The following is a 16,432-nucleotide window of genomic DNA, read 5'->3' as shown; positions in this document are numbered from 1 at the left end:
CTGATTCTGCTACATTACAACTACTTTATAGGTCAATTACCAAAAATCACCAATTAAAGGCAAGTAAGGCAAGAATCAGAGAGAAGGAAAAAAACCCAGTACCTAGGGCCCAATTTTAACTGTATGTTGAATCTCATAGGAAGTTTATATCAAGAATATAGAATACACAAAGAACAATTACAGCTCATAATAAAAACCACAAATAACCCATTTTTTAAAAATGGACAAAGGATCTCATAAAAACCAAAAAGAAAAAAAAATGGACAAAGGATCTGAATGGACATTTCACCCAAAACGCTCATGAATGCCTACTAAGCCAATGAGGATACTCAGTATTGAGTGAAGGTGACAGAGGCACCACTTTAACTCAGCAGAACAGCTGAGGGCGAGGAGAAAGCCTGCTTCAATAGCAATGGGACACGGGAAACTGGCGGTGCCTAATGTGGTCAGGTCACTCCACTTCTCTGTAAAATGAAACTGAAAACAGCCATTTTTGGATGACTCAGTAATATGTATTACTTATAATTATCACAGCAATGATTACTGTGTATATTATACTGACTGGGTCTATTAGCTGTTCCCCATTTCACTTACACTTACTGGTTTAAATCAATGACTGCTCCTGATATTGCATGTAACATTCCCATCTCACTGACTGCTATACACCATGTGCTCAATAAATCAAATATATAATTATTTATTTGAAAACAAAGAAAGTTGGACTTTCCTTTTTAAAAAAGGGAGCTACACATCAATGTGTAGGGGTAAGTCTCTTCCAGGTACCTGACAGCACCAGGCACTGATGGAGCAGGCTGGGGACCTTCAGGTGGCAGATCTCTTTAACCCAGACCACACAGAGCGCTTCATTCCCTGCAGGGCCTTTACTTCTTGCCAGTCCAGTCTGATGTCAGGGACCTCAGGCTCGGGCTCCGGCTCCTTACTCAAGGCCCCCTGTGGGGAGGCAACCACAATAGGCAGAGGGCCACATTCCTCCCGGAACTCCACCACGTGGAGACCTTTCTTATCGGCCAGATGTTGGTGGGTTTCCTGGAAAAAGGCAAATGGAGAACAGATTAGGTCTGTGATGGACATTTGCAACTTAAAGGATCAGAGCTTCTGTCAACCAGAGAGAAGCCAGCATTGAGAACCCTCGACAGCTTGGGGAAGTGAAGTAGCTATTTCACTACTACTGGCTAGACGGGGATGATGTGTCCACAAGGGTTTAACTCAGCCCACAGCCGAAGAAGACTGTCGGCCAAGGACAAGGCTACCAGGAGGGCCTTGAAGCCACAAACCTTCCCCTCCATATGGGGTGGACGGATATGAGCCAGACCTCACTGGACAGCAACTCGGGGTTCCCCCTTAGGAGGACACACCACTGAATCTCAGACAGTCAATCCACTGAAACAATTTTTAAACAAATGTCTCATGGACATCTTCAAGTTTAGCCTTCAGTGTTTCAGTAATGACACTGTTCTATCATAAAAACAAGCATGCTCTAGCTCCTTCAGTGTATGAAATGAGCAAGTCAGCTGGGCAGTGGTGGTGCACACCTCTAATCCCAGCACTTGGGAGTAGAAATAGTGAGTTCTCTGAGTTCAAGGCCAGCCTACTTTACATCTCGAAAAACCAAAAAAAGGAAAGGAATAAGAAAGTCCATTTGCTACTTTAATTCTATTTGTTGGACTTGATGAAGCACAGGGTTCACACAGACTGAGCTGCTGGAACTATAACCATTAATATGCAAAGTTCTGCATCCAAGGAGGTGAGAGCCCTGGGTTGTCTAACTAGACCCAGGCCTAGAGTCAATCCCTCTGCTTCATGTGGAGACGTACTGAGGAGGAACCACAGCAGCGTGGTCTGGAACACCAAACAGTACCTCTGCCTTTCCACCCGGGAGGTTACCTGGCGAGCAAGCCCTTGGAAGAGGCCCCGGGTGAGGTTGATCATGTTCATAGAGCCAGTGACCCTTGCATACATGTCCTTGATGCCAATGAGGCGGCAGATGGTGATAACGGCCCTGTGGCAGCGGAGGCCATAACCTGGAAGAAGATCAAAATTAAACACCAACAACTGTCACTCACTCTGCTGGCTTTCATATGGCACTGGCCTCTGCATTCTGGGGGGGGGGGGAGAAAATGTGTCTAAACCAACTCCCCACTCCCCAAAAAAGGCAATGTAAGCAACAAACAGAAGTCATGTGATTTAATTTTTCTCATAGATGAATTAAAGTTGTTTTAATGTATTTAATGCAAAATGCATTTTTAGCAATATTTTTTGTCAAATCAACAGGTCCAAATATTACCATTTCAAACTGTACTTCATACAATATGAAGTGAGAGACTTTACATTCTTTTTTCAAAGCAAATGTAGTGTGTATTTGATTGGAACGTTCTCAACAGCCACGGGTCAGCTACACAATCACCTACTGGCAGCCATTCTGTGGAACAAAGTGAGTCTGATTCTTGTCAGGTCTAAGCAGGCACCTGAGTGATTAACTGAATTGAGGAACAGAAGACATGTTCCAATGCATTAACACATTACACATCGGTGTTAGCATTTTGTCTTGTTAGTGGGTTGGGGGGAGTGATGTTTCACCCCACAGCTTCAGCAGCATTGTAGTAGAAGCTTTGATATAAGGTTTTAAATGTTTTAATGTCTCAGCCCCAAACTGTTAGAGATTTCGATAACTAGAGACGGAAGAGACCATTTTTCATGGTAGAATTACAGGTGAGATGTAGGAGAGACTGTCAGAATCGACACCCACAGGCCAAGGGAATGACTATCAGAGCCCAAGGCAAACTCTGCCTGCTTCTCTGAGGCAGGAAGAGCATTTCTGCACGCCCAGTGCTTCAACAGGGAGACCTTACAGGAGATGGGCACTCAATGCAGAGGGGGGTTGGAGACATACTGTAGTAATTGTACTGGCTAGTTTGGTGTCAACTTGACACAAGTTAGAGTCCTCAGATGGGAAGGAACCTCAGTTGAAAATGTTCCATAAGATCAAGAAAGCTGGAGAAAAAGAGCAGAGGGCCCAGCTGCTGCAGTTTCTCTGCTTTATCTTCAACAAACAGTGAGAGCTAGTTACCTCTGGGCTGTTTCTTCATCCTGATCTGCGTCCTTTTAAATCTTAATGAAATATCATGGTATACTGGAAGCAAAAACACAAACACAAGAAGGGCTGGGTGAGAGGCCTGAACAGCTCCACAATATCACAAGGCAACGCATCCTGCCCTGAATAGCAGCACACGGTGGCTAAGGACGGACACATGCTGGTCTCTGGGTCAGATCTGGTTCCATATTTCATGCATTTGTAAGAATAAAGTAACAGAGAAATACAACAAAATCTTGCCACACATTCTGTAACAGATATATTCCTGCAGACTTCAGAAGAAATGCCCCACACTCACTTGTATGGCCTTCATATAGTTCTATATAATGCAAATAGTGAATTGCTCGGTTCTTTGCCTGAAAACAAAAAGAAAAATATTTCTTAAATATTTTGTTGTCTAGATGAGTGTGGTGGTGCATGTCTTTAATCCCAATAATCAATAGGCGGAATCAGACAGATCTTTGTGAGTTCAAGGCCAGCCTCATCTACATAGTGAGTTCTAGGACAACCAGTACTATTTATAGAGACCGAGTTTTTGGTTTTGCTATGTACTGGGATTACAGAGGTATATACCACCATGTCTGGCTTCTTATTGGAGTTCAAAAACATCTTTTATAAAAATTTTTATTACAAGCAATTCCACCTATACAAAAATTTTTGTATTAAAAAAACAAAAGCCCTATAAGCCACAGTTTCACTGTCCCACTTATGAGCCTTCCTGAGTGACTCTGAACAGCCTGTTGGTACACAAGCCCCCATAACAAGATTATCATGGACAGCAACCACAGCTCTCTAACAGGTACGTGAGAAATGGCTTCTTACAAGATAAGCAACCTTTGATAGTGAGAAAAGTCTAGAATAAATGATTGTTTTCTTATGGTTCCCAGGTTGTCTAACACATAGCTCATTATCTTTTACTACATACAAAAAGAAAGAAAGGAAGGAAGGAAGAAAGAAAGGAAGGAAGGAAGGAAGGAAGGAAGGAAGGAAGGAAGGAAGGAAAAACGCTGGATGTGGTAACACACTCCTGATACTCTAGAGGCAGAGGCTGGAGGACTCAGAGCTCCAGTCACAGCAGGACCCTGTCTCAAACAGAGAGATACAGCACATACCTTTCGTAAAGCATCTGCCCGGTCAGCGGCTTTCCCAACAGCAAAACCTTTCAAAGAAAAAGCAAAGATGTGGAAATGGAAACAGTTTTGCATACAACCTGCCTTCCACCACATCTCCAATGTTGGCTCCTACAGCATTTCCAAGCCTTCAGCTTCCCACCACTCATAGAACAGCTGCTCCCATCACCAACAAGCACAGCCACAGGGCTTCGCAAAACTGTCTGCTTTGAACACAAAGTTCAACATTAGATGCACTGCATTGCCTTTAATAAATCTTTATTGAAGTGAAGTGAGCTCAGATTATTCATTTATTTACTTATTTTGTTGTTTTTTTTTTTTTTCCGAGACAGGGTTTTTCTGAACTCACTTTGTGAACCAGGCTGGCCTCCAACTCAGAGATCCACCTGCCTCTGTCTCTCTAGTGTTGGGCTGGCTCTGAGTTATTTATGTGTGTGTGTGTGTGTGTGTGTGTGTGTGTGTACGTACTGCATGCATGCAAGAGTACAAGGAGATGGTAAGAGGTGTCAGATCCCCTGTAAATGGAGTTACAAATGGTTGTGAGCTGCTATATGAACACTGGGAACCAAACCCTAGTCTTCTGAAAGCGAAACAAGTGCTCTTAACCCCTGAGCTATCTCTCCAGTCTCTACTTATGTTTTAAAATTAAGTATGCATTTTTGAACACCTTTGGAAACAGATTAAAGTAAGCAGCAGGTGGAAGACACATTGCTCCAGAGTGACGAATGCTTTCAGTGGACCTGTCAAGCAAAATCTAGGGCTAATTGAGCCACAGATAAGATCAGTGGTCCTTCAACCTGTGGCTGTTCTAAACAAGGGTTTTCACAGGTTCTGGGAAAACCCCTGACATTTGCTGCCACTGCTAATTACTGAACTTGAATATTTACTTTGTAATTCATACAAAGAGAAGCACCATTTATAAGATATGAGACACGAAAGACATCTAAGACTTGAGACAAAGAAATGTGAATCCTAAGTTTCAGATGTGAAACAAACAAAGCCAGATATCCCGGAGGAAAATATCAGCAGACTTATTTATAATCTCCAAACAGAGACTCTTTGAGCAAAGCACAAAATTGGGAGTGATCTAAGAGTGGCAGATCTGCCAAACAAAAGCGTACAAAGTCTCTGGATTTAACAATGCACAGAAAAAAATTAAAAACACAGTCAAAACATTTGAAAGGCAATGGGCTGATATGTCTTCAACTTATAAAAAACTTATGCTCATCAGCTAGGAAAACCATCACCCTATAAAATTGGGCCAAACACATGAACCAACAAAGCCCCAAAAGAAAATGGCATGGTCAATAAACATATGTAAAATCATGTGCACACTTCCCAATTAAAAATATACAAATCAAATTGACAGCATATACCATGCTGTCAATTCCTGAAGCTTGATAGTATCAGGGCAGGGATATGATGGGAATTTGGTGGTTCTTACCAACACACAAAAGGGTAGCAACCTCACTTCAAGCAGTCCCCCTATGGCTACACCAGCAAAGGTTTAACAAACTATACATACTGGGGTTTGTTACAGTGTGAAAATTTGGGTCTGTGAGCTCAATCACTAAAAGGTTAAACCAGTAGAGAAGAACAGACCAGCAATATGAATTCTCGGATTTTCAGTAAGGCCAGGCCTAGCCCAACTACCACCAGCACCACCAGCACCACCACCACCAGGTGTAATACCACCCCATTCACCTGCAACCCCATTTCCATTCCCCACAGCAACCAGGACACGAACCGACTTCTTTCTTCCCTCTTTTGCTGTCATATTGAAAACATTCCTTACCTAAAAGACAAAATGTCTCATTAATATTACCTTGGGGAAGCCTGAAGGGGACCAGCAGTGCTGCCTGCCTGGCCCAGCTACACCCACCCATGGTGTGTGGGCGCTGCACCTTCCAGTGCTGCAAGACAAACAACAGACTTTCTCTGAACCATCTCCTCAGTAAGAGAACGGAAGAAACACTTTCTCTTCCTGTTTCACAGGTTGAATGGAATATTCAACCAAGATGTTTAAAGAAATCTGAAACTTACACATCTCAAAATGGCCTACCTTAATGAATGTGTCTCAGGAAAGAAAAACACTTAGGATTAAAATTGAATGGCTCAACAGTGAGTGTAAGAGATAGCCCAGACCAGAGACGCTCACTTAGCTACATACAGTGAAACACAGCATATAGAAGCATTGGACTGGACAGCTGCATAAGGGTTAGTCTTAATGGGAAATAAAAAAATTGGAAATGCCTACTTATGGTGAACTAAAAAAAAAAATCTGCAGGTGGTTGTCTGTTTGGTTTACTCTGGCCCATTTTAAAAGCCAAGAACAGTTTCATAAAGCTGTTAACTACATCACTTACAGAGCAGCTACACCTGTGGCTCATGGTGCTCCTTTATTATAAAGTGGAATTAAAGAAAAAGGGAGATTGCATCTACTCTATGGATAATCATACAGAAAACTATCAATGTAACAGAAGTCAGCTTTCAAAATCTATAATCTTGGATAACACAGAAGTACTGACGACATTCTTTAAACTGTGCTCTGACTGGCAGAAGACATTACGTGCACACTCAGGACAGACAGCTCCAGTGCAGGTGACTGCCCCCCAGGTTTTGAACAGTAAGGTGCAGTGCCAGACCAATGATGACAATGCTCTGGAAAAATGGCTCAAGGTCATTTGATCAAGGTTTCAGTTTCAAGGGCTGGAAGAACTCACTGCCCTAACAGTGACTCTGTCCCCCTCATCTGTGTCCCTTCAACTGAGTGACAAACTGCTAACACTTCTTGGCTTTAGGATGGAGGGAAGTACACATAAGATGCCCAGATCAGCTGTGCATCTGGGCTTTCCCCCAAGCCTCTTTCGCCCCAGCCCTGCTCTCACATCCCAACGCCCCAGAGGCAGGGTACTTAATTCCATGTGCCTACCTCGAGAACCCTGGTATCAAAGTCTTCATATGTTTCTACAAGAAGAAAAATCATAGAGATAAGTGACTCTGTAGTATTAATATAGGAAAGTATTTTGACACCATCTCAAATATTTTTCTTTGGTGGGGGTATTAATGAGGACTGAACCCAGGGCCTCATGCTTGTGATGTAAGCATCGTACCATGGAGCTACACCTTGCCCCACCACAGACTCTAATGTTAGAAAGTCTCAGGTCCTCAGGCATCCCTCTCAAGGCCACATCCTGGTCCCATCCTCAATGGACTGTTCCAACTCTGGATTCTTAACCTTGGATCACCCTCTGCCAACCCCACAGTGCTCCACCTCATCAGCTCTAAGGGCCCTCATCAGCTCCAGACCTTTGATCACCATTTGTTTTAAGACACCAAAGCCATCACTTTCCAAACCCCCAACCTTCTCCCCACACTCCCTTCCCTGAATCAGTGTAGCTCGCTGGCCACAGCCGAACTGAAGTCAAGGCACAGCACCTAGCCACTCCACACTCATGGCCTCTAGTCTTACCAAAGCCTCCCAGCCATGTGGTGCCCTGAAACTTCACTCACCATACTGTCTTTAACTTTTTAAATAATCTTCTATGTGTTGACAATTTTACATGTGTGTGATGTACTCTGATCAGAATCAACCTCGTTCTCCTCTCTTTTCCCTGCCTACTTGCTCTGAGACCCTTCTTCCCACACATTTCTTTCCTACTTTCATGTCTTTTGTTTGGTTTAAAACAAAACAAAACACCACTGAATTTCGTTAGAGTTATTGTACAAGCTTAACTTATTATGAAAATTTCCAGCCACCCCTCTTGGCTGTGTTCCCTATGATACAATTTGATGACAATGTGGTAAGTTACTCAAGGATACTCAAACCCTTCCAGGAAAAGGTAAAACCTAACAGGCAAGTAAAAACATTTTCAAAACAACACCCTAGCACTGTCACAAAGACAAGGCAAGCAGAATGGGAACTTAGCTACCTCCATTGGGTCCCTGGTTTGGGGGACCAATACTGACACCTCCCCATGAGTTTCCACTCCAGCCACGCTCCCGTTTAACTTTTATCTTCCTCCTCCGTTCCCACTCTTCTCGCTGCTGGGTCATGTCCGCCTCCACCTTCTCCTGCTCTTCTTTGCTTCTTTGGCCAATGGTCTGGACTACTCCACTTCTCATAAGGGGGACATTCAGACCAGGCCACAGGAAACCAGAACGCCCTGAAGATTGTAAAATATTCATAAATAAGAATTTGAAGACTCATTTTTCCAGGATCAAATGCCAGGTAAGATATGAACAGATAGCGCAGAGCTGGTAGAGCTTAAGTACAATGTTCAGCATGTCACTTTGTGTTATCAAATTGTAAATGTATGCAAGCTAGATCACTGCAATCCATACCACCTAAAGAAGACTCATATCGGGGCAAGGCACACATGGACATTGCCAAGCATATCTACTGAAATGTTATTGCAAAAGCAAAAACTTACAATCAAAATGTTCAGGCCAAATGGCACAGCTGTTGTGTGGGATAGTCTACATGAAATCCAAAGAACAAAGTCTCTTTCTAAGGTCTGATGTGGACTGATTTCCAAGACCTACTACTGACCAAAACAAGCAAATTTTAAGACAGCGTATCCTAATTTCCTTTCTACTATGATAAAATACTCTGACAAAAGCAACTTAGAAGAGGGTTTTGTTTAACTCACAGTTCCAGGTTCCCATCCATGACTGTAGAAAAGTTAAGGAGGCAGCTAACCACATCCAAGTCAAGAGCAGAGTACTCGGCTCACTTTCTCCTTTTTGGTACGCCCAGGGCCCAAACCTCCTGCTCTTACACTGGTCTTCCCACACCAACTGATGTAATCAGGACAGTGCCCACAAGCATGTCCACGGGTCAACTTGACCTAGACAACCCTTTTGGGGACTCTTCCCAGGAGACTCCAGAGTACATCAAGGTGCCAATTAACTCACTGTCGCACAGCACCTATCATACAGCATAACTAAATTACCTTTAGAAAGGCTCTTATATAAAAGCATTAAAAATATTACAGGAAACTTTAAAAAGTGAGACAGGGGAGACAATGGGACTACAGGCAACTGAAAGGGGATGCTCAGTGTTCTCTACAATAGTTGCTTTTTTTTAACTGACAAGATATACATGTGATTTTGTAATACTAAGTAAGAAACAAAGATAAGCACATTAGCTGGGAGTTCTGGCACATGTCTGTAATCCTAGTTTCAGGGAGGCTAGGGCAGGAAGATCATGAGTTCAAAGCCAGCCTGGGATACAAAAAACAGGAGATTAAAGGCTTTAAATATGTTTACCTTCACCGATGATCTGGCCCTTGTTCAAATCTTTTTTCTTCTTTCTTTTTGTTCTTTTGCCTCTGCCTTTCCTTGCTCCAGCACCAGTCTCTGCTAAGGCACCTTTCCAGAGTTCTTCTGCAGTCACTGCAACAAAACAGGGTTGCAGTTTTAAATCCTGTTTGGGAACTATCGCCTCCTGTTGGTTAAAAAAGGCCTGAAGAAGCCACTTCACACACACCCTGCAGTGATATTATAAGCACAATAAAGCCGTTCTTTGAGTACCACACAGTTACATTTGGACAGTCCACGAGGAGACGATGCTATTCCTCCTCACAAAAGGCAGCGGCCACTGGAGCCCTTACAGGCAGGCTTGTTTTCCTGATGCTTCATCAGCTACGGCTTGGGTTGCTTCCCTGTTCGCTTGCTTTCACTATAGTCACTGAAGTAATCAATAACTACCCTTGTTCCTGGTTTCATCGCCATTGCTGTGATATGCCACTCTAACCAAGAGCAGCTTAGGAGAGGGGCACCATAGTGCAGGTCACAGTCTACTGAGGGAAGTCAGGCAGGGACTTCAGATACTGAAGCAGAAATGGTCAATGGCACTCCTGGATGGCCCAGAGGCAAACTTATGCTCAGTTTGCTTTCTGACATAAGTCCAGGACCACTTACTTAGGGCCGGGCCCTCCTACATCAATTAACAATCAAGACAATCCCTAAAGACATGTCCACACGCCAATCTGACTTTAAGGCTTTTTTCCCAGATGACTCTAGGCTGTGTCAAACTGACAAGTAAAGCTAACTAGGGCACTTTCTTATACACAAGAACCTATACCCCATTTAGTCTGTTTGCTATGCTCTTCTGCCAATACCCAACATCCATTTCTTTCAAACTACACACCAAAGAACAGATATTCCAGTGTTTCATAGCTAATTCCCAGGTCTGTGTTTATACTTGACTATTTTTAAGTCACATAAGTCTTTTAAAACATGCACACTCTAGCACTGCTGATTTATTTCTATTTGTCAATTTCTAGGGTCCCAACATTTGTTTCTATCCTACATCTCAATCAATACTTTATACTTGTAAATGCCTAAATTCTTTAGGTTGATCTTTATTGGTACTTAAATTTCATCTTTCCAAGTTCACCAACTATTTTGTAACTAGACTTTAATCCAGTACAAACTTATATAATGAAAAATTGAAGCCAGGGTTGGGAAGATGGCTTAGTAGGTAAAGTGCTTGCCTTCTAAGTACAAAGACACTAATGTGACCCCCAGAACCTACATAAAAACAGCCTGGCACAGTCGCACACACTTGTGATCCCAGCACTGGAGAGAGGACAAGATGGATCCCTGGGGCTTGCTGGCCAGCCTAGCCTCCTAGGTGAGCTCCAGTGACATTATTGCAAACAGGAGTAGTATCCATAAAATAATGTTATTAGAAATTACCTTTCCCTGACTGGTTTATCTTCTCAGCTAAAGGCACAACTAAAAGGAGCCAATGGGTTGGTTTGGTTTTTTGTTTTGAGACCAAAAGTTTGGTAATCTGCTAGACAAATGTTCTACTGCTGAGCTACATCCCAACCCTTTAAGATAAATTTGTTATCAATTGTACAACTGGTGCCATGTAGCTAATTTCAGTGGGCATATCAAGGAATGCTTTTTTTTTAACAGGACATTATAAACTAGTCACTAAAACGTTTATTTAAAGAAAGAAGGAAATGAAGATGCAAACACCTTCTATTTTCTGGTTCCATTTATCATCCTACATACGTTTGGTGAAGAAGCTGTAAGGTCTGTTCTGCTGGCCCATGCAGTTGACAGGAGAGGCAATGCAGCACTGTGTCTGCAGCGCATGGCTCAAGCTGGTCAGACAGTGGTTGGTTTTTGTTCCCCTTGGTGACAAAGCGCCTACAGGCAGACAGAACAAAAGTTGGTGTTAGACCCCATGGCTGTAGAGAAACACTGCCAGCACCAAATACTCACATTAATAAAAACAAGTCACTGTGGCTGTGGAGATGGTAGGACAGTTAAAGACACTTGTTGTCAAGCCTGACTACCTGAGTTTCAGCCCAGGGACACAAGCGGTAGGAGAGAAGAGACAACTCCTACAAACTGTCCTCAGACTTCTACACACACAGTAGAATGATAGTGTCCAAACACACACACACACACACACACACACACACACACACACACACACACACACACACACTAAAAAGAGTTTTGAGAATCGTGTTTTGGGGCTGGAGAGATAGCTTAGCAGTCAAGAGCATGTACTGCTCTCAAAGAGAGGCCAGGTTTGGTTCCTAGCACCCATTTCACAAGTCTTACAACCACCTATGACTCTTCCTCCAGGGGAGCCTATGCTTCTGGCCTCCTTAGGCATTTATACTCGTGTACATAGCCTCTACCAAGACTCATAGACATAACTAAAAGAAATGTATTTTAAAAACAAACAAACAAAATTTGAGACATCTTCCAAACAAAACAACCTAAATGTCTGTCCTAGTTAGAGAAGCTGCAGCTCTCTAACAGACACGGCATTTCTCTGCAGTATCCAAGAGTGCAGAGCCTACTGTGGGAAAACAGTGCCCTCTGCCGTAGGCAGCCAGGGAATGTGCAATGATCTGCGAATGTCCCACAGAGCAAAATGCCAGAGTGTGTAGAATATCTGTTTCATGTTTAAAAACAACGCAATGCAGGTGTGTCTGTGAATATATCTTACACACTCCAGAGTCACACACAAAAGATGGCAGCTATAGTTGCCTCTGGGGAAGAAAGCTTAAGTGTGTAAAACTAGACACAAAGCTTTGGCAGTACCCCTAGACAAACACCCTCACCCCAAACCGCCATAACAGAACTACTGGATAATAAATAAATCTTGCAAGGACACAGACATACTAGAATCTTACCATAGCTCAGAGTTGTCTTCGCTGCCAAAAAGGAAGCTGCTGCTGGGAAGGTATTTCGAGAGAGCTGCCTAGACAGGAAATGACCTGGAAATTGGGGGGAAAGGAGCCTTTTAAACAGTAATGCCTATAAAATAGTAACACTTACAGAATAAAAGGACTAAGACAAAGAGTAGGCCATCTCTGGGCTCCATGACCACTTGCCAAGTAGCTGACACGGCACCTCATCTTTGCCCCTCACCCTCAACTCAACCCAGTTTTCAAGTCTTGTGAAATCTCTTTGGGTGTCAAGTCATCTGTCATCTGCCCTGTGCTGTCCTTGCTGGTCCTTCTTTGCTAAGGCCTCCTGGTCACTGAGGCACAGGATAACCCAACTCCTACCAGGTTTCCCTAATCCCTATCTAACTCAGCATCTTCCCATGGTCAGATCTAGGCACTCACAGCCCTGACAGAGTCTTCCTTGGCTCCCTCCTGCTCTAAAGATCAAAGGAAAACTCCTCAGCACAAGGTGGAGCAATGGCTTGTGCTTATGATCCCAGGACTCAATAGAGAGGAGGCTCTGGACTTCAAGACCAGCTTAGGCTCCATACATGAGACCCTCTGTCAAAACAATCCCTGAGCACATCCTGCAGGCTGGCCACATGGCCCAGGCTTCCACTCCAGTCTCATGCTGCCCCTCCCTCTTTCCTACACCCTCCTTCTAGCCTCACCAGATCTGAATCAGTTCTGAACTGACCCTGCTCTGGCAGACTTATTTCCCAGATTCATTGGCACATGGTATACCGTAACTTCCTCAGAATAGAAACATTCCCTTCAGGAAAGTGGGAGAGGCCCTGCACCGTCTGGTGCCCACCAATCTTTCACTTAGTGTGGTGTTCTAGCGTAGACTCTGATAGCATTGGTAAGAAAACTGATATATGGAAACATCTGGATAGTAACACTCGAATGAAGTTAAAGCCTACCTCATATTATATATAGAAACTAACCTCCAAATTGGCCAAAGGATTAAAGGTAATAGTCAAAACTAAAAATTTTAAAAGAAAACAGTGGTAAATGATCACAACCTTGGGTTTGGTAACTATTTCTTAGATATAACACCAAAAGCACACACTACCAGGACGGGGAGGGGAAAAAATTCAGATAAATGAGACCACCAAAATTTCAAATTGGTGTGTTGTTTTCAAGGCTAAAAACAGTTCAGTAGTAGGGCGTTTGTCTAGCAGGTACTAGGCCCTGAGTTTTCAAAATCAAAAACTTGTGTTTCAAAGAACACTATCTATGTCAGATACAGTGGTTCAAACATATGATTCCAGCATTTGAAAAGCTGAGGCAGACAGAACACTGTGAGTTTGAGGCTAGACCACATTCACAGTGAGATCCTGGGGCGGGGGATCGTCTTAAAAATCAATTTAAAAAAATGTTTCGTAGCCATGAGAGTGGCACATGCCCAGCATGCACAAGGTCCTAGCAGAAGTGTCTACCTTTGGGATCTAACGTGACACAGACCGATAATCCACAAAGTTCATGGTCAAGAAACACACAAATCAAGTCACACACACAATCTTACAATGTTTTAAAGACACTTACAGTATTCAACTGGACCACACTCACAGCTAACCTCAGGCCACAGGCTGGACATGCCTGTACGCAAGTTCAATCCTCAGTGTACACGAATGTACGAGTACACACACACACACACACACAGAGAGAGAGAGAGAGAGAGAGAGACAGACAGACAGACAGACAGACAGACAAAGATTTGAACAAACATTTCTTCAAGAACATACACAAATAGTTAATAAGCACATGAAAACAAACTCATTAGAAATTAAAGTAACAAAATTAGTACACTGTACATCATTAGCTTGGCTATCTGAATAGAACAGATAATAACAAGTGTTGGCAATGAAAAACTGGAACCCCTACATTGTGGTGGGGCTGTAAACGGCACAGGTACTTGTCAGTTCCTTAGCTAAACATGGAGCTATCATTTCAACTAGCAATTCTACTTCCTGGAAATATACACAAGAGCAGATGGACATGGGCACAAAGAAAAACACGGCTCTCAGATATTTAAACAATAGTCCTGACAGCCAGAGATGGAAACAGCTCAAATGTCCATCAACCAACCAACAGATAAACAAAATGTGGTATACTGACACATGAGTATTATTTTGTCACAAGCAATATGGGACCAGTATGTCACCATGTGGATAAATCTTGACAACACTGCATTTATGGAAGAAGCCAGTCACGGAAACCAGGTATCTTTTGATTCTATTTATTTAGAAAAATGCCCAGAACAGGCAAGCTATAGACAGATGGGAAATAGAACGATAGCTGCTTATTGTGGAGGGCTATTGAGAGACTGAAGGGGACAGACACAACAGTTAAAAAGTAGTTTTCCTTCAAAAAGAATCACTTAAGTGTACACTTCAGATGGGTAACTTTTTTTTGTTTGTTTTGTTTTGTTTTGTTTTTCGAGACAGGGTTTCCCTGTGTAGCTTTGGAGGCTGTCCTGGAACTAGCTCTGTAGACCAGGCTGGCCTCGAACTCACAGAGATCCGCCTGCCTCTGCCTCCCGAGTGCTGGGATTAAAGGCGTGCGCCACCAACGCCCGGCCAGATGGGTAACTTTTATGGTATTAACTTATGTCAATAAAGCTGGTACCCCAAAGAGAGGGGAGTTACACAAAGTAGGGGAGGAGGCTTGGAGCAAGGCATCGGTGGTTGCAAAATTCTAAATCTTAAGCTATGAACACGTTTCTCACCTCTGTGTGTTGCAATTCCCTCATCTATAAAACAAGAATAACGAGACGGAGTCTGACAGTAAACAACTAAGCCAGCATTTAGAAGCTGCGATATGAGACATAAATTGGGAGACTACAGTGAGACTTCCGTCTCTAAAACAAAAAGGCGGACAGGGGTGGTGGTGGTGGTGGTGGTATGAGAATACAACAGAATCATAAAAGCACTGTGAGGAGGAAATGGAGGGATAAAATCATGAATAGCTTAAGTTTGTTTTTGGCACACGGGTAAACCCTTGCGATGGAAGGTTGCAACCCATTATTCGACAGAGGCCTTAAGGAGATAGTTTCAACACTGGCAAAATAAACAAAGGCTCACATCACATACTCCAAGTGATTTCAGGTCAAATATTGCAACAAAATTAACTTTCAGGACCTGGGGGGTGGGCTTAATCAAAGAGCACACTGTCGATCGCGAAGCCATTCCTACAGCCCAACTAAGAAGGGCTGGAGAAAAGCGGTGACAGGCAAACGGATCGGCCCAGACGCTAAACTGCCAGCTACTAAATCTAACAGACTCGGCAAGAGGGCGATCCTTCAGTTTAGAGCTTCGCTGGCGGCACTCAGCCCCGAAGCCGAGGTTGACATCACCCTGTGAACAATAGGTGATGCTTGTCCGAGCGGTTTTTCTGACTGAAAACACAGAGTCCAGGTCGCTTCCCATGATCTCAGGCCGCGCGACCCAGAGAAGGAGAGAAGGTGCGTAAGGTCACACAGCCTGCCTGACCCTAATGGGAGACCGGGATCAGGGGCCCGGCCACTGCTCGAGTCCCTTGACCCGGAATTTCGCAGACCCGAGGGAAAGCACCATGCTCGCACACGCTTACAGTCCGGGTCCCAGCACTTACCTGCCGGCACACTACACAGTGCAGGGAGACAGCACACAGAGCGTACGGCCGCCGCCATGCTGGGGCCGGAGCAGCGACGCTGCCTGTCTCTGGGACCGCCTTCCCCACCGCCTGCCGCGACCGGCTGCGACCGCGCCTCGTGAGACGTCCGTCATCAGCTCAAAGCGGTGGGCTGAGACTCGAGGGTCACCGATCAGTGCACACGGGGGTCGAGAAATTGTCCACATCGACCAAAAAAGAAATTGAGTCAGGCTCAGCCACGGACAGCTTCTCAGGGGTCCTCGCTCTAGGACCCCAGGCAGGGGCGGGGAGAGGGCGGGGCTAGCTCTGACTCCTATCACAAGTAATAGCCAAATCTGTCAGGTCCA

The 16,432-nt window shown here is 43.9% G+C and overlaps 1 protein-coding gene across 1 annotated transcript; it reads right to left on the bottom strand.

The window, feature by feature from the left end:
- Positions 1 to 681: 681 nt before the first annotated feature.
- On the bottom strand, positions 682 to 16,193 carry Mrps5 (mitochondrial ribosomal protein S5). Its single transcript, XM_005068590.4, has 12 exons — positions 16,065 to 16,193; positions 12,414 to 12,497; positions 11,272 to 11,409; positions 9,514 to 9,639; positions 8,175 to 8,408; positions 7,175 to 7,209; positions 5,947 to 6,037; positions 4,225 to 4,271; positions 3,411 to 3,468; positions 3,089 to 3,151; positions 1,906 to 2,042; positions 682 to 1,047 (listed from the first exon to the last, which is right to left on the bottom strand). The coding sequence occupies exons 1-12, from the start codon at positions 16,120 to 16,122 to the stop codon at positions 823 to 825; spliced, it is 1,296 nt and encodes a 431-aa protein (XP_005068647.1). The 5' UTR covers positions 16,123 to 16,193; the 3' UTR covers positions 682 to 822.
- Between the last annotated feature and the right edge of the window lie 239 nt (positions 16,194 to 16,432).

This window comes from Mesocricetus auratus, unplaced genomic scaffold, assembly GCF_017639785.1.
Source record: "Mesocricetus auratus isolate SY011 unplaced genomic scaffold, BCM_Maur_2.0 Super-Scaffold_100004, whole genome shotgun sequence".
In the NCBI taxonomy this organism is placed as follows: Eukaryota; Metazoa; Chordata; class Mammalia; order Rodentia; family Cricetidae; genus Mesocricetus; species Mesocricetus auratus.
The sequence above is the reverse complement of the archived record's forward strand: the minus strand, read 5'-3'. Positions and strand labels throughout refer to the sequence as shown.